This window comes from Ruditapes philippinarum, unplaced genomic scaffold, assembly GCF_026571515.1.
Source record: "Ruditapes philippinarum isolate M1 unplaced genomic scaffold, ASM2657151v2 ctg487_1_1_1_1, whole genome shotgun sequence".
Classification (NCBI taxonomy): domain Eukaryota; kingdom Metazoa; phylum Mollusca; class Bivalvia; order Venerida; family Veneridae; genus Ruditapes; species Ruditapes philippinarum.
In genome coordinates, this window is record NW_026866805.1 from 104788 (window position 1) to 130667 (window position 25880).

The 25880-nt window shown below is 33.5% G+C and overlaps 1 protein-coding gene across 1 annotated transcript in view; it reads left to right on the forward strand.

Annotated features, from left to right (window-relative positions):
• Nucleotides 1-4354: 4354 nt before the first annotated feature.
• The window catches only part of LOC132733774 (uncharacterized), a 30872-nt gene continuing 9346 nt past the window's right edge, over nucleotides 4355-25880 (forward strand). The window contains exons 1-25 of the mRNA XM_060720456.1: nucleotides 4355-4622; nucleotides 6615-6630; nucleotides 6889-9920; nucleotides 10163-10260; nucleotides 10588-10768; nucleotides 11436-11610; nucleotides 11935-12113; nucleotides 12418-12549; nucleotides 12830-12996; nucleotides 13360-13559; nucleotides 13848-14105; nucleotides 14476-14795; nucleotides 15105-15279; nucleotides 15425-15561; nucleotides 15947-16229; nucleotides 16627-16783; nucleotides 17801-17939; nucleotides 18243-18458; nucleotides 19148-19220; nucleotides 19607-19719; nucleotides 20057-20213; nucleotides 20874-21107; nucleotides 21362-21568; nucleotides 21969-22150; nucleotides 22366-22567. Coding sequence (XP_060576439.1) covers nucleotides 4611-4622; nucleotides 6615-6630; nucleotides 6889-9920; nucleotides 10163-10260; nucleotides 10588-10768; nucleotides 11436-11610; nucleotides 11935-12113; nucleotides 12418-12549; nucleotides 12830-12996; nucleotides 13360-13559; nucleotides 13848-14105; nucleotides 14476-14795; nucleotides 15105-15279; nucleotides 15425-15561; nucleotides 15947-16229; nucleotides 16627-16783; nucleotides 17801-17939; nucleotides 18243-18458; nucleotides 19148-19220; nucleotides 19607-19719; nucleotides 20057-20213; nucleotides 20874-21107; nucleotides 21362-21568; nucleotides 21969-22150; nucleotides 22366-22567 — 7045 coding nt within the window. The 5' untranslated portion in view covers nucleotides 4355-4610. The remainder of the gene's footprint in view (nucleotides 4623-6614; nucleotides 6631-6888; nucleotides 9921-10162; nucleotides 10261-10587; nucleotides 10769-11435; nucleotides 11611-11934; nucleotides 12114-12417; nucleotides 12550-12829; nucleotides 12997-13359; nucleotides 13560-13847; nucleotides 14106-14475; nucleotides 14796-15104; nucleotides 15280-15424; nucleotides 15562-15946; nucleotides 16230-16626; nucleotides 16784-17800; nucleotides 17940-18242; nucleotides 18459-19147; nucleotides 19221-19606; nucleotides 19720-20056; nucleotides 20214-20873; nucleotides 21108-21361; nucleotides 21569-21968; nucleotides 22151-22365; nucleotides 22568-25880) is intronic.

Here is a 25880-nt window from a genome sequence, read left to right on the forward strand (position 1 = left end):
GTTTCTTTTTCTTAAGCACACATACAACCGTCATGTGGAGAAACAACAAGTCCAAAACCTACCCTATTGTAAACTGTGCAATATCATGTGTTAAATAAGTTTTAAATGGCGTGTATACGCCAGTTAGTCTGTCACGTTTCTTTATACTAATAATGTTTTTGTAACATCATTCATTATTTACTGATACTTTGATTCATATTGTGTTGATAAAAGTTGATAAAAGTGAAACTTGTTGTTATATATATGTTGGGAATACAAATGTAGTATAAAAGCATCCGATTTTACAAGAAATATAGTCAGTCCAACAATTTTGACAAAGGCCTCAGCACGCCCTATTTTGGCCACGACGCGATACTTTCCTCAGATGTCCCACACGTGAAGTATAGGATCGTTTTTATTTGTTTGGGTCGTCAGACCAAACAAATAATGGTAGCGAAATTTCAGAGTCTAATGTTGTTAATTGCAAATGCCGAAAGTAGTCCACTTTTTTGAAGCGGTTACTTCCCTTTTGTATGTACACTAAAGCCGAAAAATTCAGGGGAGATCACTGCGTAAAGATGGTCAAAGACAGGCGCATCAATTTTCAAGCAAAGTAATTCCCGAATGGTCGAGGATTTCTAATATTGTTTTATTGTATTTTCTGATCGAAAATAACTAAATACAAAGCGGACATTCAATCTCTGACACAGAAGTTTACGACAAACCTAACAACAAGTAGTTCTCAAAACAGCTTAAAACTAGCGATTTAAAAGAAAGAAATATTTTATTTTGTTTCAAGTATCCAACAAATTACAACGCATTTAAAGTTAAACAATAGTGTTGGCTTATAGAATTGTCAATAAATGCACAATCACAAATTACGCGGATGAATATGATTTTATCAATAAAAATACTATTTATTACCGAATACTACACAAACCGAGTAGTGGAATATATAGATTCTACATGTCGCACTGTTTGGGCGAGAGGATTTTCGCTAAAATATTTACTTCAATTATAAACAACAGGTTTACCCTGAACAAAATACCTCGAATTAATAAGGATTACAAACCCGAAATGCAATGGAAGTTCTAAATTTAGAATGACTTGATATTATTTAGACTTTCTGTGTATAGCTTCTCCGTGGTACAGTGGTAACGCGCTCGCTTAGTGCGTGAGAGGTCTCGAGTTCGAATCCCAGTCGAGGAACCTTTTTTTTTTTGTTAAATTCTTTTTTAAGTGTTTTTGTTAAGGAAGTAGCCATGATATGCAAGGAAAAGTGTGGCTGTCGTAAAAAATGAACATAAATGATTTTTTGATGCAACTCTAGTTATGCAGAATTCCGTATGTATCAAACTCTGGTGCCTTGCAAAATGAATTATAATACATAAAAATAAACCTATACAGGAAAATGCATACGGATATACAGTACGATTTAGATTGCAAAGATCAGAAGATACCACAGAACTTGCAGCCCTTTGATTCTTTATAAATATAAATGCTTATAGTAAGCTCCAGGATTATTTACATCTGTGTTAAACAACAGTTAAAGTCGTTACAAGCCCTAATTTAGAATAATATGGTTTTCTTCAGCCCATTCACATATAAATTCACCGTGGCTGAAGGGTTTTCGGGCTCGCTTAGGAAGCGAGAGGTCTGGACTTCAAATTCCAGTAAAGGTAACTCATTTTTTTCAAATTGTTAAAGTCAAATAAACATTGGATTGAATATCAGTGTTGCAATTAGTCTTATAGCCAATTTACTACAATTAAAACGCTGGAAAGCATTGGTGGCACTATACATATAATCTCACAACCTGCACCTTTCTTACATTCTGAGACCCAAACAAATTTAGCGCCTTCTGTGCTTTGATTTTTACAGGGATGAGAAGTATATGATTAGTGAAAAGATATGTTCGAACAGATGGGATACAATACAACGTCTGAAGAACGCCTGAACGTACAAATTAAAAGAAGCCTTGTATTTTTTATGTCGGGTGTGTACATGCCATTACTAAGTTTAAGTTAAATTTCAATAGTTTTTGTCCAGGCACCCGTTTCTCCATCTCCATCGTTCAACGACAGTCCCTGCTATATCTTATACCATCTTACTAATAACTTTGGCCATTCTTGTAATGTTAATAAGTCGAAATTTCGAGTTACTAAGTCGAAATTTCGAGATACTAACTCGAAATTTCGAGTTACTAAGTCGAAATTTCGGGTTAGTAAGTCGAAATTTCGAGTTAGTAACTCGAAATTTCGATATAAGTAACTCGAAATTTCGAGTAAGTAAGTCGAAATTTCGAGTTACCAAGTCGAAATTTCGAGTTAGTAACTCGAAATTTCGAGATAAGTAACTCTAAATTTCGAGTTAGTAAGTCGAAATTTCGAGTTAGTAACTCGAAATTTCGAGTTACTAAGTCGAAATTTCGAGTAAATAAAAAACATACACCTGGCACTAATGCTCTTCCGTACATTAGGGATCTTAGAGATTAATAAAAAATGTTAAAAAGAAAAAAAAGAAAGAAAAAAAAAAGTTGCCCCTTCTGGGGTTTGAACCCACGCCCCTCAGTTTCAATACACTTTACAGTGATTCTAGCCTATTTGAATACTCTTCAACGTGGAGATAGTTCATTAGGGGTGTACTACCTTAATTAAACTGTTAGTTTATACAGAATTTATTTTAGTTTGATTGTGTATTGAGCTACCGATATAAGCTTATAGGCACACTCTCGAACCCACCAGCACTGAGTAATGTGTTCTAGGAAACATCCGATATTCTTCTTGATTCCCCCCATAATTGATAACGTAATGCGTAATGTTAAAAGAGTTCAACAATTCCATTAAAAACAGCAGGTTACTGGGTAATGAGTAATAGAAAGAGCACCGAAACACGAGGCTATCTGATTTGTACGAGGGGGCGTAGCTATTAATCAGATTGCCGAGTGTTTTGGTGTTCTTTCCCTTTTGTATCATAGTCAAACATAAAAGCACGTTCCCTGTTGTCACAATATGAAACCCCGGCATAAATGAACCAATGAACGAACATCTGAATATGACATTTCTGTCGCTTTCCCTTTCTCTGCCGTCACAATATGTAAACCCCAGCAAAAATGAGCCAATCAATGGGCATGCTCCATGGAGTGCGGGTAACTAATGCCCGCACTCCAGTTAACGCACTGTGCATGTATATGTATACAATTTAAACCTGACACATTTTCAACAGAAAGGTCTCCAAACTATGATACAAAATAGGCATTACCGAGTTCAGCTACATGTACTGAAATGGTAGAGTTCTCCCTATACTTTCTGAGTGATTTAGTCGATACTTTTGTAGATAGATGTAATGAATAAACAATGATGATAAACTTGAATGATAAACTTGAATTATAATTTTGAAATAGGTAAATTAAACTACGATTGTTCATTTACACAGACTGGATTTATTTTAATCCTTCTAATAACAATCATGTTTGGAATAATGCAAGAAGGGTTCCTGAGGTATTGCCCATCAAGTTATGCTGGTAAGTCGCAGTCTCGACGAGACATAATACCCAAACAAATGAAAAAGATAGAGCCCCACACTTCACTTCCAGCTTGTATTAATCGTGTAAGTAATAGATATACCATTGCTGCGTTGACGATTTCTGGGTTTGCGTAAATTATACCATAATCACGTGACCTTTCTTATGCCTTAACCTCACGAGACGAAGTCGAGTGAGGTTGCATAAGAAAGGTCACGTGATTATGGTATAATTTACGCAAACCCAGAAATCGTCAACGCACCAATGGTGTATCTGTTTTAACCTATAGCTCCGCCCAGAAACACTTACTCCTTCGATCTTCAAAACTGAAAATTATACCATAGTCTGGGTATGGTATAATTTACGGTTATTGGAAATTAACCTATAGCTCTTCAGCGCTTCTTATGTAAAATTCTTCCAAGTATAATTTCCAATAACCGTAAATTATACCATACCGAGACTATGGTATAACTTTCAGTTTTGAAGATCGAAGGAGTAAGTGTTTCTGGGCGGAGCTATAGGTTAAAACAGATACACCATTGGTGCGTTGACGATTTCTGGGCTTGCGTAAATGGTATAAATTACGCAAGCCCAGAAATCGTCAACGCAGCAATGGTATATCTATTACTTATACTTGGAAGAATTTTACATAAGAAGCGCTTAAGAGCTATAGGTTAATGCAAAGGTATTTTAATTTCAAGTGACGCGCATTTACATAAAGTATGTAAACAGCTTAAAAGATAACTGAGTTTATGTTGATTCGGCGTTCCATATTTATCCATAAAATCCAGGAAGTTTAAAAATTGTTTCATACATAATTTTCGGAAAATAATAACGAACAAAAAACAAAAAAACTGTTATCGATTTGATTGGAGTTTGAACGATAAAATGACGTTAATTAGTAGCAGTGTGTGCGATAATTATCTGATAAACATTGTGACAGCGACACCGTCATGTTGAAATTCTTTTATTTAAACTTTTCATGTTGTAACTTACGGTGGTGGATATTGATCAACATTTAAATGGGGAAATGTCAATGATATGCCTACTACGTAATAGCTGTTTTCGAAAAAACGGATAGTTTGTAAACAAGTTATGTCACGAGATAATGGAGGGAAACGTAAGTTATTGTAGTGATAAAAATCTGAATTATATTTTAATATGTAGAGTGTTCATAACATCTATCAAATCTTATATTACTTTATATACCTCATATAAGCATATTAGATAATTTAGCAGCTAAGGTTAACATTAGTTAAATGACTGACTGATTTAGTGGATCTAAATTTAGATTTTTCTTTTCTGTAAATCGTAATATCATAAATAATACCCTTTCTGATTTATACATTAAGAATATTAAGGAACACTAGAGCTGCTTTTACATAAATATTATATAACAGTATAGTTCATCAATAACTTTTGAACTAGTCAGTTGTAAATTAAAAGAAACAACAACTTGTAACCTTCCGTTTGTCCGTGCACTGTACTGTAGTTTTGGCGCCAAAAATAGCAAGGGTTGATCTGAATTACCTCGCAGAACGCAGTCTGAATCGAAAGTTTGACAGTCTAAAACTCAACGTCTTTGCCGTGGTTACTATGGAATAGTGCTTATTTGAATTGCAAAACTTTACATTAAAATTCGCTTCAAGTGAATGTACGGGCGTCCACATACTATTTACAGACCTTTATAGACATGATAAAATGATAGTAATGTTGATAATGATGATAATGTTGTATTTGTTGATGATGATGATGATAATGTTGTTGTTGTTGTTGTTGTTGATGTTGTTATTGTTGTTGATGATGATGATGTTGTTGTTGTTTTTGTTGATGATGATGATGATGATGATTATGTTGCTCTTGTTGATGATGATAATATATTTGTTGATGATGATGATGTTGATGTTTTTGTTGTTGTTGTTATTGATGATGTTGATGATGATTATGATGATGATGATGTTGTTGTTATTGATTAGGATAATGATGATTATGGTGATGATGCAATGTAACATACATGCATAAAAATGATGTAGGATTCTGAATAATTATACATTGCTTAACTTGACACTTTAATTATTGTTTTTGTAATTGATTATGTTTTTTATTGAAACATATGGAGACATGCAGTTTTGACCAAAGATTTTATTTATATCATGAAAACGGTATGATTAGAGTATTTCAAAGAAAGTTAATATTATTCATAAAAGTCACATATAATACATCAAAATATGCTGGAATGACACTCACTCACTCACTCACTCACTCACTCATCCAAAATCCCACTCACTCACTCACTCACTCACTCACTCACTCACCAACTCACTCACTCACTCACTCACTCACTAACTCACTCAAAATCCCACTCACTCACTCATCAAAACCCACCCACTTACTCACTCACTCAAAATCCCACTCACTCACTCACCAAAACCCACTCACTCAGTCACTCACTCACCCTTTCAAACACTCACACATTCACTCACTCACTCAAAATCCCACTCACTCACTCACCAAAACCCACTCACTCACTCACTCATAGACAAAGATCATTTACCTTTAAAGCGTTTATTATAGATAAGGTGTCATTAGATACAAATATGATTTATACAAACAAACACAAACAAATTTATCAAAATTCACGCAGTACATCTCTGTATATCTCTGTATATGGTCATATCTGAATCTCCATTTATCTGGAGTGATGTTTCAATGTACATTGAATTTTACCACAATTATTTAATATGTTATATACAATGTTTAAAGCTGTTGTTTCAAAAATAAATGACTGTTTATAATAGAGATGGTCGTAAAATTTGACAAGCTTTTCGGCTTATTGTCTTAGAAAATCTGAATGATGCCAAGATTACACGTAGTTGGTTAGAATGTATCTATGGCAAGAACATTACACTGTTTAAAATGCTTAAAAAATATAAATGACTGTTGAAATAATGGTTATATTCAAAGTAGATCATATATCCCCTTTATGTACCAAGAATCTAATAGTATGACAAATAGAGATAAGATTTTTTTTCTCAAACAATGGTGGTTGATCGTGTGCTGATGGTTAAGTACAAACAATTACCTAAGTTTATTTTTCCTTTTTTTCTTTCAGAATAAAAAACAGCGTGGTAAGTAAATGATATTCACCATTACTTAAATTAAAAACACACATATTTTAAACACATGCATGAGGTCTGACTATAGATAAGCATTCAAGTAATGACTAACTATATTTAACATGTAGTTTAAAATTTTTCTCTCTTATTTTTGAAATAGAAAAGAGAAAATAAGAACCCCTAAAGAAAGCCCAAAACGACAAAATTGAAAATGTTGCAGGCTCGGTTTGATTGAGCCTGTTTATGTTACATGTTTTTTTCTCTATTCAGACAAAAAGAAGTTAAAGGAAGGGACTAAGGAGCATTATGGGTCAAAAATTGAAAAACTGAAGAATGTCGTGATTCGAATTTTAAAGAAACATCCTGGAGGCATACCGAAAAACGACATTTGGTCAATAGTTCTGAAAGAGACAGGACTAGTAGTCAGTGCAAAGGATTATGGACTGTCAAAAATGGGACGAGTATTTGCTCAGTGGACAGATGTGATTAGGACAGAGGGGCCACTGAACGCCGAGAAGCTATTTCTAGTCGGAGAAGATGGTTCTGCTCACATTGGGTTAATGTTGAATGAAGAAAGCATCTCTTCTGGCCAAAACCTTGTCAATCCATCAAACATATTATCTGACCAAGAAACAAACAAAAGTTCGTCTGAAGGAAGATCTATAACCGAAACAGAGCAATTGGATGAAAATATTTTGTTTGCAGACGAAGAAAAAGATGAATTTTCTTTTCACAATGAAGGTGTCTTACCGCGTAGTAATTTGAAGGAGCCGGATCAAGTGTCAAGACCTATTATGAAGCAACCCGAAGAAACGCCAGATAACGAACCAGTCATTCAAAAACCTGCACAACCTCAGTTAAATGCGCAAATGCAATTCATGCCGATGCCCGGTATACAAAGGCCAAATCTTGGTCTCTTTGGCTTCCCTCCTACTGGAATAGGTCCACCATTTGCGAATATGCCAGGATATAATCAGCAAGGATTAATGATGCCGACATTTGGACAGCTTGGGATGACGTTTGCCGGAATGCCACTCACATACAGGCTACCAATGCCCCTTCCTGGCCAAGTCGGAATCGGAGTTTCTGGTGCAAATAACGCTTCATCTAGTAACAATGAAGTTAAACAACATCACAATCATGGGTTGCGTGAAGCACAATCGACTAGTGAAAGACAATGTGAAACACCTACATCGATCTCGTCTTTAGTTTGTGATGAATCAAAAGCAAAAAGTCCACCTATTGCAGACACACCGAGTCATTCAGAGACAGGATCATCATCAGAACGTTCGTCTTCATTAAGTCCGGATTCTGTATCCAAATCAGACCAATGTAAAAGCGGACCAACTCCAGCATGGACGAATCAAATGCAAATGCCTTTATCTGTCCCCAGAGGTTATGCTCCACAGTTCGTAAATTTTCCAGGTTTGGCTCCACCACATTATTTAGGAATGCCTTATCGGCTGCAACCACCAATACCTCAACATTCAGTAAATCAAATGACAATGCCTTTTCCCATGCTAAATTTAAGGAACGAAGCTGAAAGACAACCTATCGAGCGGCTAAATCCTACCCAAACATGTCTCACACCGAATGTCCAAAACATTTCGTCAACCACAAGCTTCATTAATAAACCAGAAGTACCATTAGAACAAAAGACATCTATGGAACAAGACCATCAAAAAGATCGTAAATATATTCATGACAGACTTGAACATGATCAAGCATATACAGCTTTTTCCTCTACACAAACACGTGCAGGAAGTACGGAAGTAAATCAAAACGTTGTGGACTTTGAAAAAGTTGACGATGAAATATTTAAGAGTTTTTCGAGTTCAGATTCAACGGAAGGTTCTGATGCTAATACAGATGACGAAATGGAAGATGTAGCATCAGTAATAAGTGAACTCTTAGGAGAAAGTGGGCGTGCATGTAACGATAAACTTCCTGATGAGCCACCAAAAACTCGCATAAGACCAAGCTGGGTACATATAGCAGAGACATCGAAGAAAAATACTGAAATTCCCAGAGAAAGTTATGAACAAAATGAAATGTCATTGTCAATGAGAAACCACTTGGCCATGTTCTCGAATGCAGACAAAAAACAAAGAGAGGTAACATTTCACCAAAATGACATGATGTCAGAAAAACATTTGGAAGAACAGCGTAAAGGATCAGCACCTTTGATGCAGTCACCTCAGTGGTCTCTTAATAATGAACAAGTCATGCAAAAACAGCAACAAATGAATGCACAAATGTTGTTCAGTCAAATTCAAAGGCCGAACTTGGGAAACGCTGGCATTGCTACTCATGGAATGACTCCACAATTTGCGCAGATGCACGTTAATAATCAGCCAGGCTTAAATCAAATGCGTCAAATACCGTCATCCAGCTATAATCTTCCAAATTCTGGAAATCAAATGACAGTTCCTTTCCCTACACCTATCCAAGGAAGACAGGAAACGGAAAGAAGATCAGTTGATTCAATAGAGAATGATGTACCGAACTTTCCCAGTTTCACGAGTCACAGAAGTTTAGCTGATGAAACAAAGAAAACCTTGATAAACCACGAGGCTAGACATACATCAGTTACTAGCCAGCTTATGATGTCTATTTCAGATCTCAACAACTGGCAGCCACATGCAGATGATGTTAGAGACTTTACAGTAACTCCTATAGAGAAAAAAGAGTTTGAGACAAAGATAATAGATGTTAGACCTGTGTATGTCCCACCGGACAAAAAGCCCTCAAATGAACAAGTGGACAGTATTGCCAAAGAATGTATTGAAATATTGGCAGATGCAAACGAGTTTGCTACTCCTGAAAGAGTAGAACAACTTCTCTTCCAAAGATTTCGATGTAACTTTATCTATGAACTTGGATTCAACCACGTGGATCATATTCCGTGTGTTAGGGAATTAATCCGACTTGTGAGCAAAATCAATGCTTATATAACAGCTTTTCTGAAAACAAGATCAATATGTACGCTTTTCGAGCTGAAGGAAGCTCTGCGAGATTATGCGCCCGATAAAGATGACTTCAACACACTGAAAACCGGACCATTGCAAAGATTTCCGGTTGTATACCAGCAGTTCAGGTTTCCGCCAGATCAAGCAATTATTCCTGAAATAACGAGTATGGATATTCTTGAACATTTCAACAATTATCTTACAAAGAATAGACTTTGGGTTAACAGCAAGTTAGAACTAGAATCGTTTATGAACTATTTGGTACAAGAATACAGTGCTGATAATGCATACATGCTCGGAGTCAGAATAAGGTCTCTTCCGCTCACAATCGGAGTAAGTTAATATGTTCCTAAACTTTTTTTTGACAATGTACCATTTTTCAACAAAAGTTTATAGAAAGATATACTACACGTACGCATATTATATGTACATATATAAATAAATTAATCCTTTTTTTCTTATATTAACTTGTAAATTTAAGACCAATTACCAATTATTTAACGATAATGATTTTGTTTTCTGAAACAAAGAAAGGGTAAATACAATTAGAATTGCAATACTATTATCAAATGTAGGTCTTAAAGAAAGCCAAACGAGATTCAGCAGCTTGTCACAGGACTATCAAAGATCATTTTGAAGAAAATTTGAAGGCAGATATTGAAGAAGCATTCAGGTATCAAATGAAAAAAAAAGAATTTTAGTTCATGCATTTTTTAGCAGGAAAAACCCTTTATATTGTATAAAAGACTCACTACATTAATTAACATGATAATAAAGAACAAGAAAATATACGTAAACGCAATATTTGAAGTGGTTATTTGTCGTTTATGTTTAAAGACATAAACTGTTTATGTTCAAGTGTTTGTTTATCCAGAAAATCATCTTGATAGATGTAGTACTTGACTTTAGACTTCAGTTTTTGTTAAGAATATAAAAATACTCTTGAATCAAAATTGAGTGTTTTCGAAAAATGTTTTATTTGCTTTGATAATAATTGTAGGAAATTTCGAATGCACATTTTACACAGTGGAGACGATACTGGCTTGAAAGTACGCACACATTATATGAAGATGAAACCCGAGCTAACAATACAAGAAGTATTTGACAAGTTCAATTTCCTTCTTACAGTCACACAGGATAGGAGAATTACAAAACTCCCAAAATTTAGACGTGTTATTGAGGTATATAATTAATCTTGTAAAAAATCGTTTTTATATAATCATGTAAAATCTAGTATTCTGATTAAGGTGTAGGTATTTTTCTACAATAAAGAGTCCTGTTTGAATTGAATTGAATATGAAATGAATTTGTCTTTCCATTATTTTCCTTTTTTTTTTTTTTTTTGGGGGGGGGGGGGGGGGAGGGAGGGGTTTACATGTACGCCACATCGTCACAGTATAGGTCATATCGCGACGTTCCAGCTTTACTGGTGGAGGAAGACCTCAGGTGCCCTTCCGCACAAACGGGCACCTGAGTAGAACCATCGACGTTCCTTTAGCTAGCTGGATAGCTACCTCACATGAAAGAATCCAAAGTCCCTGTCGGGATTCGAACCCACAGCGGTGAGGGACAAGTGATTTGAAATCAACGACCTTAACCACTCGGCCACGGACGCCCCGTCTTTCCTTTTGATATAACATAAAGTATGTACTCTTTATGTTGAACTGAAAAAAAATGATTTAATGTTAATCATTATAAGTTACTTTATATAGGTATTTTATCTGTATATTTGACATTTTCTTACTCGTATAATGTTTAATGATCCCCCAAAAAATGTACATAATAAAATTGAATTTTGCTGTTCGTACATAATACAAAAAAACCACCTTTAAATTAATTACTATTAAGGATTTCTTGACTCTGATGAAAGAAGACGACTTAGGTAAAAACATTCTGCACCTTGCGATATGCATGTCAAACACAGACGTTGAACAAGCTGTGGCACAGATGTTTTTCACAACTGATAATGAAACTGGTGGCACAACACAGGAACAGGTGCACCATAAACCTCCTCCTCAAAAAGGTAACGAATCTTATATACATACAGGTTACCCATGTAAGAAAGGTATTGGACTTTCTATCACAAATCTCCCCGATAAACGTATATAAAAATTACAAAAATATCGTTATTATTTGTGTAAAATATCCCGATATTTAGCAGCTTTTCAATGTAAATGAAAAAAAATATCCCGTTTTTTTTGTTTTTTTTGAAAGAATTGTCAGAAATTGTTTGCGCAAAACTATTGTCTTATTTAACCAAAATAGTTACCGACTTAATAATTGTGTAGCTAAATTTTACTAGAAAAGGTTATAAAATTTTTAAAACTAATAAGGATTTTTTTGACAGTTGCGTTGGTTGAATCGCTGAAGAAATATATTGAACGGTGTTTGAATGCCGGTGCACTAAGTTTAACGCATTTGAACCGTATTGAAGAGAGAATGCTGGACGATTTTGGATTTGTTGACTTTAACATGATGGGATACGGAAGATTCCTGGAATTTCTGCTGCTAGAAGAAACCAAACAGGTCAGGTTTTCATGGAAGACTCGACACCGATTGACAATTCCGTTTCTTATTCTACGGCTGTTTTACATATTTTAACACAATAATAAAAGCAAAGTCACGCGACTCTTATAATGTTATATATCAAGCTATATGTAATGAATATTTCATACGAATTTTAAAAATTAAGCTTATTGTTTTCACTACCTTATGGTCGTTCTTTGGAATATTTGTAACAAAGAATATCTTATGATTTGAACTGCGTACGTAATAAGAATAAAATGTTTAACAAATAAAAAAAACAATAACTCGTGTAAATCATTTATAGCTCATCGAAGAAAGTGTTGGTCTTAATCTTGGTATTGGATCTGGAGTTGGTGAGAGCGATACATCATTCAAACCAAACCAAATGGATTTGATGGAATTCATTGCCCAGTGCAGACAACAGAAGGAAATCCAAGTACGTCTTCTAGCGATATAATCATGTAATGACTAAATAAAGCTTTATTTAAGTCTTCGTAGTAATCTTAAGTCAGTACGTAATTTTCTTCCATCTGTTATATCTTCAGAAAACAGTTTATACATGAATGTGTTGGTATAATTTGATATGGCATATAGTGTCTTTAATTTATATAAAAAAAATCCATTGTGCAACGCATTTTGTTATAATTATCATATTATACTTGAGTTATGTGATTTTTTAAAAAAAGTAAGTTAAGTTTCTCCTTTTTTGGATAAAGCATGATCAAGTAGAAGAAGTGTTGTTATCACATTATTGCGTGAAGAACGTGCGAGACCTTGGACATGGTAGTATAGCAAGACTACTGAATTATGCGGAAAAACACGGCAAACATATAGTGGACCAATTCTCAGTATACTACGAATCGGCACTAGTTCAGAATGTTGGGTAAGGTACCCTTTGCACCATTTACATTCATTTCACTGTTTGTATTAATAGGGGTTTCTAAAGTATTAAGTATTTGAACAGCATGTAGTTATTCTAGGATATATGGGAATATTGACCAAGAAGAAGCGCAGACTTTAAAGGAAGAAACAAGATTAAAACGAAAAAGCCGACAGAAAGAAATAGACATGGTCATAGGGTTGAAGGAAAGATAATAGGAAAAATGACGATAAACAGTACAAAAAAGTGTGGGGACAAGCATATAAAGAATATTAAGTAAATAGATTTGGTCAATTTTGAATATGAATATTATTTAATACCTAAATACAAAAAAATGTACTTAACTGTGTAAAAACATTATTCCAGATTATCACAATTTTCGAAAGCAAAGGTAGGAATATTGGGACATCAGACCAAAGATGATGCAAAAACGTGTCTTCACAACTGCCCCCTACTGGAGAACCTGGCAGATTGGAGCCATTGGAGTCTTGTGTTTGAGCCTGAACTTGGCAAGCTGAAACCGTTTGTGCAAAAATACGGAGGTTTATCTACAAAAACACTGAACGGTAAAAACCTTAACATATTACACGATAGTATGAATTCTAAGTAACTTATCTTTCCATTTCCAGCAACATGCTTTGTAGCATATTACGAAGGTAAATGGATTTGCAAACGATTCTAGCGATGAGACAACAAATCATTTAGATAACAGATTACGCTTATATCAGATAGACTTTCAAATTACATTGCACGTTAGATTTCTTGTCGTGCAATCGTTGTATTCATATGCAACATACTAATTGCACACATCTTTATTCTTAAATATAGACATATATCATTTATTTGCTTTGCAGGTGGGAGAATTGTAACGTTTGACTTCTTGGTATTGGAGACAAAACCTGGGGAACTTGTTAAAATAGTTTCTTCAACATCGTTGGAAAATGTCACCTTTGCTTTAAAGAGTCGTGATGTTTTTGCTATGACAGGTCATTTAGTTTCCATGGTTGTTGCATACAAAGGCATTGAGAATATGCCACTTGCCTTGATTGCCAGACATATTCACAACGAACTTATACAGATGCACGCTCAAGAACCAATACAAGAAGCAGGAGGTTTGTTTCAGTCCAAGTTGAATGTTTTTCTAACCTTAATTGTTGTTCAATCTTATTATTTATTAAAGAGATCTCACGGTTTGTTGTTATTGTATTTATGTATTTCCTGGTTTTTTTTCATCGGGAACTTTTTACAAGTGATGTTAATTCAATTTGGTTTATGATTAAAACGTAGATGAGTAAAGCTTATATAAGAGTTGAGCAAAACTTTAATTAAATATAAATCTTTTAGGTTTTCAGGTCCATGCATAGTTTTATCAGGAAGTTTTCAGTATCCTTATTTTAAAAAGATTGTCAGGTTTTTGTTGTTGCTTTCCTTCCTAAGATTCAAATATTTTGAATCATTATTTTACATTCTCTTTGTTTCTAGTCTGCATTTCAAGTGAGAAGACTGTAGGTTTATTTGTACTGCAATGCCTTTTACGTATCCCTGCAAAAATATGTGTCTCATTGGCCAACCAGATATTCCTTGAACCATTGGGACAGGTTTTGGGTTCAAGCAAGTCTAAACAAATTCTTATACAGTTGTGCAGATCCGAGACAGAACTCAGTCAGCTAGTTCAGCTCGGATGTTCACTTGGAATTCAAGAATGGACAGATGTCATACAAAGAAAGTGCCAGTTACCAGATACTGCTGTACAAATTCTCCCATCCGAAGCTAAGGAATTCTTTGAAAATGACCAATATCAGGTGATGAAATTTGAAGTATTCGGTATAAAGCTAGATTTGATATTCGCAGCAAAGCAAACTGATTAATATTTTGCATTCCTTTTTTGATCATTTTTTTCAATTGATTGTAATATACATGTATGAATGTATTAACTAATTATTCATTGATCGAGAAACAAATGAAGCTCTGATGATAAAAAAACCAACAAAATATAGCCATACCATAGCAAAAGTCATGAATAGAAACTCTGAAGGTTGAATAACACGGCAAAATTGGAGACTGTGCATTTAGATTGATGTCAAGTTGTCAATGAAGCGCTTTTGTTTCAGGAAGAAGAATTTAATGAACTATATGTGGAAACTGATTCAGATACTGAAGATGTTGATGAAATCTTGGCTGGTGATTTAGTCGAACATAAAGCTAGAGTCACAGATGATGAAAACGAGAAGACTGACACAGACATTCTCACAAAAGAGCCTGAAGAAACTGCCCAATCTGAAGAAAGTATGTTACGTATAAGTATATGTTTATACATGTATATTTATCGGAATGTAATTAATATAAGATAAATACATAACTTCTTTCATGTATAATTGTCATTCTTGGACAAGTATGATTACATTGCAATAATTACTGTTATTATCTACAGGTAAAGAGGACCAGAACTTAATTAAGGAAGTCGAAAATGATGAAATAACTTCATGTGAGTTGATTATTAATCAGATACGCAGAGACGAATTTGGCGTTGGCATTCAGCTTAGTGAAGACGGGAGAAGACTAATGAAGGTGAGCTGGTGATTTTACTCATGTGCCTGTCCGTACCTGAAATAATGCACGGAGAGGCACATGAGGCCTTTCTACACTGGTAAAGCTGGATTAGGAGTAGAAATTCATAAGACACGTTGTCTTTCATTCTAATCCTCTTTTATAAGAAAAGTATATTGTAAATTGTAACATGTACATGTATATATATTCTGAGAAATAAAATATGTTTACACTTAAGCTGGATTGTTGCCCATGACCGTTACAGTGTTGGTACGATGGAAAACTCATTAAAAAAGAGAAATTAAATTATTAGAAATTGTTTTAGAAGTAGAAGTAGTTTTACATACATTTGAACTTATACATGTTTTATTTATCATTCTAATCTTTATTTAACAATTGTCTTAAGGTACAACAAGAACGACTTGGTCGGAGTTTAGATCGGCTGTCGAAGGATCTCTACAGTAAAGATACACACTTCGTTCTAGAATTAGTTCAGAATGCAGATGACAATAATTACTCGGAACAATTACTCGCAAATGACTCTGAAGAATGTCCCTCAGTGAAGTTTGTGATAGAGAAAGATAAGATATCTGTTCTAAATAATGAGCAAGGATTTAGAGAGAAAGATATCAAAGCTCTTTGTGATGTTGGAAGAAGTACAAAAGGAAAACATAAATTTGGATACATTGGTATGAAATGATACATAATGATAATCAGCATTTATAATTAATTAGGACTATGTAACTCCTAACTCGTAGGAGATAAAAAGTGTAATCAATAGTTTATAATTCCTAATTAATAAGTCTTGTTACCTCCCATGTAGAATATTAGGTTTTGTCTTTCTCCTATTTACAAAATCCTCATTAGAATTTTTTTTTAAATTTCGTGCGTAGGAGTAATAAAGTCCTACATAGAAGTTATAAAGTCCTAGTAAGCCTCTTACCTAAGAGTTATTCCTATTTATACAAATTATGAATTGGCACCAGACCAATTAAAGCAATTTTAGTTTAAAAAAAAAAGATTGAATAATTTGACAATTGTTAATCACTGAAAATATAAATTTTACTCGTGAAATCTATTTTACAGGACAAAAAGGTATTGGTTTCAAGTCAGTTTTTAGAATAACTGATGCGCCAGAGGTACATTCGAATGGTTTTCACATAAAGTTTGATGTCAACAGTGGGCCTATGGGATATATACTGCCACATTGGGTTCCGGATAAAGAGAGATTGGAGCAAAATGAGTTAGTCGTTTATAAATATAAAACATACATCAATATTATCAAACTCCTCACAGCGGTTACGTCACGCTTTGCTACTTTAACCACTGCCACCACTGAAATCACGTGATGATAGTTGTATCATGTGACAAAAACATGGCGGCTAGTTTCAGAACGCCAAGGATCCCATATCAAACTGGCAGATTTATAATTACATCCTTACCAGACAAAATATGTTCAAGACACACAATTTGTTATCACTTTAAAACAAGTGCCGGATCAAATATTTTTGTGCAATCTTTCAATAACTGTTTATATTCTGCCATTGTTTACTATGCATACGGTGTCACAGTGAAAATATCTTTCGTTATGTTTACAAAATAATTTTTATACGTATATTTTTTTACTTTCTTGTACATTAAGCATAACTATTTAACGAAAGAAAACTAAAATGAAATAAAGTATTCTATTTTAAAATTAAAAGTGAAAAAAATATATCCGGCTATATTCGACCGAATTTACTTGTGGTGGCAGTGGTTACTGTACAGATCAGGGGAAGTAACCGCTGCGAGGAGTTTGCAATATTATTATACATTACTTTATATATATTGTGTGTACTAGTAGTGGTTGAAGATATAATGTAAAAGTGGTTGAATATATTCAAGTTATGTCTTCGAAATGCATTAAATGAAAATGGGAAATGTCTGTGTACCATAAAACATCAATCATTTTGGAAGCTGCCTGATCAATTTTGCACGTTCGTATGAGAATGCCAAATCTGTACGGTACAAATAAGTATAAAATTTTAAGCATTTCTAAACATTTCCACGGAAGTTCTGTGAGACACAAATGTTCTGGTTTTTGCACTTTTAGCTTGCTCTTTTTAATCTTTACATTTAATGATTTCGATAATTATTTTTGTTTAATCACTTAAGCTTGTCAAATATTTGAAACCTGAAGGATTTCAAACTTCTTAATTAAAAAGATAGAGCTGCTTTACACTAGAAGAGGATTTATTTTCGTTTTTGTTTCTTGTTTAAGATGGATGACCGAAATAATATTGAGATTGAAACCTGACATGCAACTGCAAACTCGAACCCTGGCTGCAAGATTTCATGATATACACCCTTCTTTGCTATTGTTTCTACACAGACTTAGACATATTACTGTAGAAAACAAGGTATGAGTGAAAAGCGTATTCATAAGAAATCATGTAAAGCATTGTTCCAATCGTTTATTTGTTTACACAAAGCTTCCTTATACCTATAAATATAGATTCGTACGTAAACAAAAAACAAAAATCAGCAAAGATTGCAACAAAGATATTTCCAGTACCGGATTTAAAATGGTCTTAATTAAAATACGTCGTTGTGTTAAACAAAATAAGAACTGAAAGCAACGTACTTTTTTTCTACAAAATCAGTTGATGCGTGCAATGTAACCAATGTGTTAAACATCAACAACAGCCTTATTTCATTTTCAGGTTGAAAACAGTGTACAAACTATGAGAAGGCGCGACATTGGAAATAATGTTGTCGAAATCCAGCATTCACATGGTGTTGAAAGGTGGTTAGTTATAAAGAAAATGCTGGATGCAAGTAAAATTTCGATACAGGCAAAGTCAGGTGCTGATGTAGAATCAACTGAAATAGCATTAGCTTTCCCAATTAGCAAGCATGGCAAGAAGACTATTGTGCAGGTGAATCTGACTGTTTCAGTTTAAATAATTTAATTCCTTTATTCCCCCCATGTATTTTTGTCAAACCAAATACGCAAACTCTAGTAGTAGATATGCCCTGAAAATGTCTATCATTTCTCTAGATTGGCATAGTATGAACAAATCTAAGTAAATCATGATTATATTTATTGTAGTTAGAAGATGACGCATCATATATTCTTCATTTGTGTAACAGTTATAACATTTAACATACTTCAAACTTAAAAAGAAAACTTTTCTTAAAGTACTAAAGCTCTACCAAATGGAAAATACTTAGCTTACTTCTCCTTTTGTCTGCACAGCTAGAGTGATGTTAAAAACATTGATTGGCGAGATACCTACTAGGAGCGAATTATTCGTTAATATGTCTTAAAGATATTCAATATTGCATACAAGCGACACAATACTATCTAAAATTAACTCTTCTAGTTAAGATCAACGTGTATGCAACATTGCGACCAAGTTTGTGTGTAACTTACTTGATAAAAGTAAAGTAACTTTTTATGGCTTGTAAGACTGGTGGTTACTTCTTCGTGACAATTTTTAAAATTCATTAACAACAAAGAAAAATCTAAGAAATCCCTTTCTGAGCTGTGTTAGGGATTCTGTATCCATTTGAATTTATATTATTTTACTATTACTACTATTACTATGTAATAAATGGTTTTCAGAGGATGCCTCCTAAGCAACCGATATTTGCTTTCTTGCCTCTAAGGAGTTATGGATTCCGATTCATTATTCAAGGTAACCAATTATAGTTTTTTTTTTTATTTTGTTGAAATTATTTAGCCTGACAATAATTATGGTATTTAGAATGTCAATTAGAAAATATTTTAGTATTTTTTGTTTGGAGACTTAATTACTGAAATGTCGTTAATCTTAAAAAAAAAATAATTATAAAGTGACCATTTTTTATAAAACACATTTTCCAGTCAATTATCATTAGGAAGTGATGACATTCTAGTGTTTTGAATATTCTAATTTATTGTTTATAAATAAATACATTTTAATTATTTCAAAACATATGCACTTGGCTACGTTATGCCGCCGCTTCTTTATGCATACGGTAATTTATTTGATAGTTCATTCATTCAACATACAACAAACATCATTGTATATCTGTCCGCTAGGTGATTTTGATGTGCCCTCTAGTCGTGAAGATGTAGACAGAGATAGTTCTTGGAACCAATGGTTGAGGAATGAAATACACAATGTCTTTATAGAGTGTTTGGATAATTTTAAGGTGCGTTCAACAAGAAATTTAATGTTTATTTTCTAAAACATTATTTATTGTTCTATATACAGACATAATGATATAAAATGCCTTTTTGACAAGAAAATAAAATGTTGGCTGACTGACCAACGTCCAATCCTATTTAAATGCTAATTTTATTCTAAGTATTTGATAATTTAAAATGTATTATATGACCAGTTAGATCTAATTAAACTGACATATGTATGTTCCTCTTGATTTTTAAATAAGCTTTTTTATTCATGTGTAGTTACTGCATTATGGATAAGTAATGCTTGAAGTATTTATTTCTCAATGTTTTTATTTGGAACACGCATTTAACTTACAGGAATTTCCTGAATTCACTACAATGGACGCGGTCTGTGGTTTTCTACAGTTTGTTCCAATGGAAGATGAGGTTCTTGAGTTCTTTAAACCGGTTGCTGCAGATATCTTAAAGAAACTGAAGGCAAATCATTGTATTCCTACCCAGCCGAACAACGAAGGTACACGTGTGCACAAATAACGTATTATAAATAATAATTGGGGCGTCCGTGGCCGAGTGTTTAAGGTCGTTGACTTCAAACCACTTGCCCCTCACCGATGTGGGTTCGAATCCCTACAGGGACTTTGGATTCTTTCATGTGAGGAAGCTATCCATCTAGCTTACGGAACGTCGGTGGTTCTACTCATGTGTCTGTTCGTGCCTAAATACTAGTAATGCACGGAAGGGCACCTGAGGTCTTCCTCCACCAGTAAAGCTGGAACGTCGCAATATGACCTATACTGTGTCGATGTGACGTAAAACCCAGTAAAAAAAATAATAAATGATAAAGTTAATAACGTATATACATTATGTTCACCACATTTCCGTGCTACAAATTAACTTCAAAAGAATGTCTTGAATGAACATAAGTCTGTTGATTCGTTTGAATACCAAAATGAAACCTATAAAATATAGAATTTGGTGATACAAATAAAACCAATTAACTGACAGTTTCCATTGTAGTTCTTTCAATTAAATGTTTCTATATGCATGTGCATGTTTCTATGGTAAGTAAAAAACGCTGATTTCTTTATTTCCATTTTTCAAACTTTTAAAATATGAATAATCGTATTTACGTAACTGTGTTATTATGTTACATAATCTTTGTGTATATAATCAGGACTGATTAGTTGGAAGATGCCATCGCAGACAGTAAGGGTGCGGGATCCGCTTGTTCGGAGTGTTGTCACAGCTTCTTTACTAGAGGAACACCTTGACTTGTTTTATTTACATGACGATGTTGCATCAAAGTTGAATCCTGCATTGACCTCTTGTCTTGGCATCGAGACACTTACATCTGATCATTTGTTCCAACTGGGAAAGGCTATCATTTTTCAAATGGACACACACTGCAGTATGTTCAAATATGTGATACATTATATTGTTTAAAAGATAAAGATTAAAAAGATTAAGCAAACATGTTAGTTGAAATAGCGCCAAGTAATTTCAAACACGTTTAAGTTAAGGACATGTCATTAAAGAAAATGAAAAATTGAACTTATTTCACATGTATCAGAGATTTATAATGATAAGAACTACATAAAGTAAGATATTTAAATATTTATATTTTTTGGAAATGTTTAAATAATATTATGAATTGTTCAATAGGTAAGAATGAGGACGTGGTGCTGATATCAAAGTGGATGGCATGTTTGTACCGTAGCTTAGACGAGTTTCAACAAGACGACAAGATATTGACATTGTTGAAGTCACAGCGAATGTTACCACTCTCTGATGGAGAACTAATTTCACTGCAAGATAAAACGGTGTTTTATCCATTGACAGTCTCAAACAGCAAGACACAGAGTGGAAAAGGTTCGTTTTGTGCTAACTCAGCATAAAACAAAAACAATGCTGAATGAAGCATATGTTTCAGTCAGCCATTCATCATGGTTATTTGTCTTATTTTATATACATGTAAATCTTTTTCTTATGAAATATTGAGCACAGAATATTTATAGAATATTTATAAGTATATCTGATAATACACGGAAACCAGTCTTCAAAATTTAAGTATACTTGTACATTAGAAAGGCGAATGTCTGATAGACATGCTTGGATTACATTTTTTCAATAATTCCCTGCTTATTTATTTTATAGGAAGGGAAACATATCAGTAATGATCAGATGAATCAGGTGTTATTGCCTAATTAGTTAATGATGCTTATTAGTAATGGTATTTTGCTCTTCAAAACATCTTACTTACTTTTTTCAGATCCGCTTGTTTACTTGCAAAAAGACATCAAGAGCATTCATCCGATGTTGTTGAAAACAGGCGATGATGAGGTTAACAGTCAGGTTCATAAACTCTTGTTGCGAATAGGAATAAAACAGTTGTCTCCCTTTGATGTTATCAATCATCATATATTACCAATTCTGAAGACCGACCTATGGAAAGTAAGATAACAATATGCAGTACTTATCTAGTAAAAACATTTAAATTTTTACTAAATAATTAATAGCCATTGTATACGTCATTTTTCTTCACTATGTATATCGTTGTATTTCTATCACCTTTCATATAGATTTCATCTTAGTTACACTGTCTTCTAAGACATAATTCAAGTTTTTCTATAGCACAATGTCATTCATGCATTCATTACATTTTTAAGACAAAAGAACCGGGAGTGCTGATATCGTACCTGGTCTACATAAAAGAGCAAATGGAGAAACAAGCGTCTGTTTGTAACATAGATGATATCAAAGAAGTAGCTGTGGTGCTGACAAGTAATGGTTTCAAAATTCCGAGCAAAGAACCTGTACACTTTCCCCCACAATACGGAAACCAAATAAATCTTAAGAGCGTCTTTAGTAGTAAATATCACAGTTATTTTCATTATCAAATATTGTTCTGGGACAGAATATCAAACATATTTAAAGTAAAAAAAATAATACTTAGACTTTGAAATGTTTCATATTTTAATTGCTATCACTTTGTTAAAAGTATAGAAATGTACATTAAAATTAATTTGGAAACAAAACATGACGAAGATAAAAATATATGACAAAAGTTTAACAGAATATAATTTTCATCGTAAATGATTATCAGTTGTATTTCGTTGTTGAATATAAAAATTTTATTCAACATATTATTAAAAATATTTCTTAAACATAATTTGTAAGTAGATAGAGGTAATGCGAACCTATACGAACCTATAAGGACCTCAGTTTGAAATTTGTATTTGTTAAATCTTGAAAGTAATTGAGGATAATGATTTTTAGTTGCCAAAACAGTGTGTCTTTTCATATTTTAATGTCCGCTGTTTTATGTATGAATCACCATATTGACATTCATTTTGTAACTGGAACACATTTACTTTGGAAATAACAGTATTTTTTAGTGTTTTTTTTTCAGCTAATTTGGTGGTTGGGGTGCAAACAAATTATTTTTAGTAAAAGTTACAACTTTAAAAGTAAGTGTGTTACATATGGAGGGTGATTTATGCCAAAATTACATCTTGCTTTCTTACGTTACATCGTGCTTTCTAACTTGTACATCGTGCTTTCTAACTTGTACATTATGCATTCTGACATATACATCTTGCATTCTGACTTTTACATGTTGCTTTCTTACATGCACATTATGCTTTTGCTGTGTGCGACTTGCTTAATTTTATGTTGATGTCGTTATATAACGATCAATTATTATTCATTTGTTGATCTGGTATATTAATTCAATAAATTAACCTGCAACTGTTTGTAATTGGGTCTATTTACTCAGCTTGAATGACGAATGTCATAAGGTAGAATGCGCATAGCCGAAAGCCGAATGCAGCAAGCATAATACAACGCGAGATCTGGTGTAATAATATGTGATACCCAAATTATGCTAACAGGTGGCGCTACAGTTATATTCTCGGTAAAGTCCGTATTGCGGTTCGGATTCAGTTTACCAAGTTACGTCCCTTTGTTTTAAAATTTCCATTTGCACTCATGGAGAAAATATACAAAATGATTTAACCAATTTTTATATTTATTAATGAAACTCTGTAGGTCAAATTATATTTCCAGCTGACAATGACAAGTTGCACATTTCCAAATCAATGGTTTTAGAATTATTTTTTTTTTCATCAACAAAATAATTATAAAATAGTACAGTTGTTCAACATTGTTCAAAGTGCTTTGGCCATAAAAAACTTCTTATTAAAATATTTCATACTCTTGAAAAGTTCTTAAATTTAGACATGGCTTATTTCCAATACCTGTGACCATCCACAACATTTTTAATGTGTTTTTATTAATTAGGACATTTTCTTGCCTATTTTCAAACAAATTTTGTACACACGTTAGATTTTTTTAATTCAACTTGTCCAAAAAATGTCTTTTTTCACTAAGTTGAAATTATTCACTAAGATGCTTTATGAATACGGCCCAGGTTCTTGTTCACAGTGTCAGCTTAAAACTGAAGAAACTGCTGCCAAAATCAGCTGATTCTGAGAAAAAAAATAAAATAAAATGTCAAAACTGTCTATAGTCTGTCAGACTAGACAGTTTTGCCTTTTTTTTCTTTTGCAGCGGCACGGGCTACCTCTCTTCATTTGAATTTTTATATCACGGGTACCCTCTCATTTTTTAACACATACGTACCCACAAGGCACGACATATGCTTTTATTTGCGTTAATCGTTAAGTATGTAATATTTACATAAAAGTAAGAAATATTACATACCTATGTAACGATTAACGCAAATAAAATCATATGTTGTGCCATGAGGGTACCCTGCAAAACCGAAGTAGGGTGTTTTTATGAATTTTACATTTATTTTTGACAATATACTGGCATTTGTCCGAAGATGATATGTAAATGAACATATTAAATATGTATAATGCATATATAATCAAAGCCCACGGTTCATTGCAGCGAGTTGATGGGCGAGGCAAGACATGTCGATTTTTTGTAGCTTATTGTGAAGTTGCAGTACATGAAAAACGGGCACATGACAAATCAGCACATAAAATAAAACATTTTAGTGTTCCGTGGTATATATCTTTTGTACGTGTCAAACCCCTTTCCTTATTACATTGAAATTTTACTGGATTGTTATCCATCGCTGGTTTTTTTTTAGCAGAGAATGACCTGTGCATGTGTAAAGAGGGTACCGTTTGAGCAGATTTCGCAAAGAGGGTACCGATATAGATATGCACCGTGGTGTAGCTTTAGGGACGAATGATTTCATAATATTAATTGATGAGTACATAAAAATAAAATGTACAAAAATGGTCCCAAGAAATGGTTATAAAATGAATATTGCATGTTTGGCTGAAGATTCCTTTTTAGTAGTTTTCTTTAATTATAGCGTTCATGATATTGGAAATGTATAGCAGATCTTACTCATTTAAAACAAAAAAGTTTTATACCTTAATACAAACACCACTGAGAATGTAGAAATTTTTTTTTATCAATATCTTATATGACAAACAATTCATTTGATTTTATAACCATTTCTTTGGACATTTTTGTACATTTTGTTTTTATGTACTCATCAATTAATATTATGAAATCATTCGTCCTAAAGCTGAACTCTCACAGATTGACAGACTAGACAGTTTTGCAGTTTTGCCTTTTTTTTTCTTTTTTTTCTCAGAATCAGCTGATTTTGGCAGCAGTTTATGTGTTAAAAATTAAAGGGTACCTGTGATAATAAAAATTCAAATGAAGAGAGGTCGCCCGTGCCGCTGCAAAAGAAAAAAAGGCAAAACTGTCTAGTCTGTCAGACTAGACAGTTTTGACATTTTATTTTATTTTTTTTCTCAGAATCAGCTGATTTTGGCAGCAGTTTCTTCAGTTTTAAGCTGACACTGTGAACAAGAACCTGGGCCGTATTCATAAAGCATCTTAGTGAAAAAATGAGAGGGTACCTGTGATATAAAAATTCAAATGAAGAGAGGTAGCCCGTGCCGCTGCAAAAGAAAAAAAAGGCAAAACTGTCTAGTCTGACAGACTAGACAGTTTTGACATTTTATTTTATTTTTTTTCTCAGAATCAGCTGATTTTGGCAGCAGTTTCTTCAGTTTTAAGCTGACACTGTGAACAAGAACCTGGGCCGTATTCATAAAGCATCTTAGTGAATAATTTCAACTTAGTGAAAAAGACATGTTTTGGACAAGTTGAATTTGAAAAATCTAAC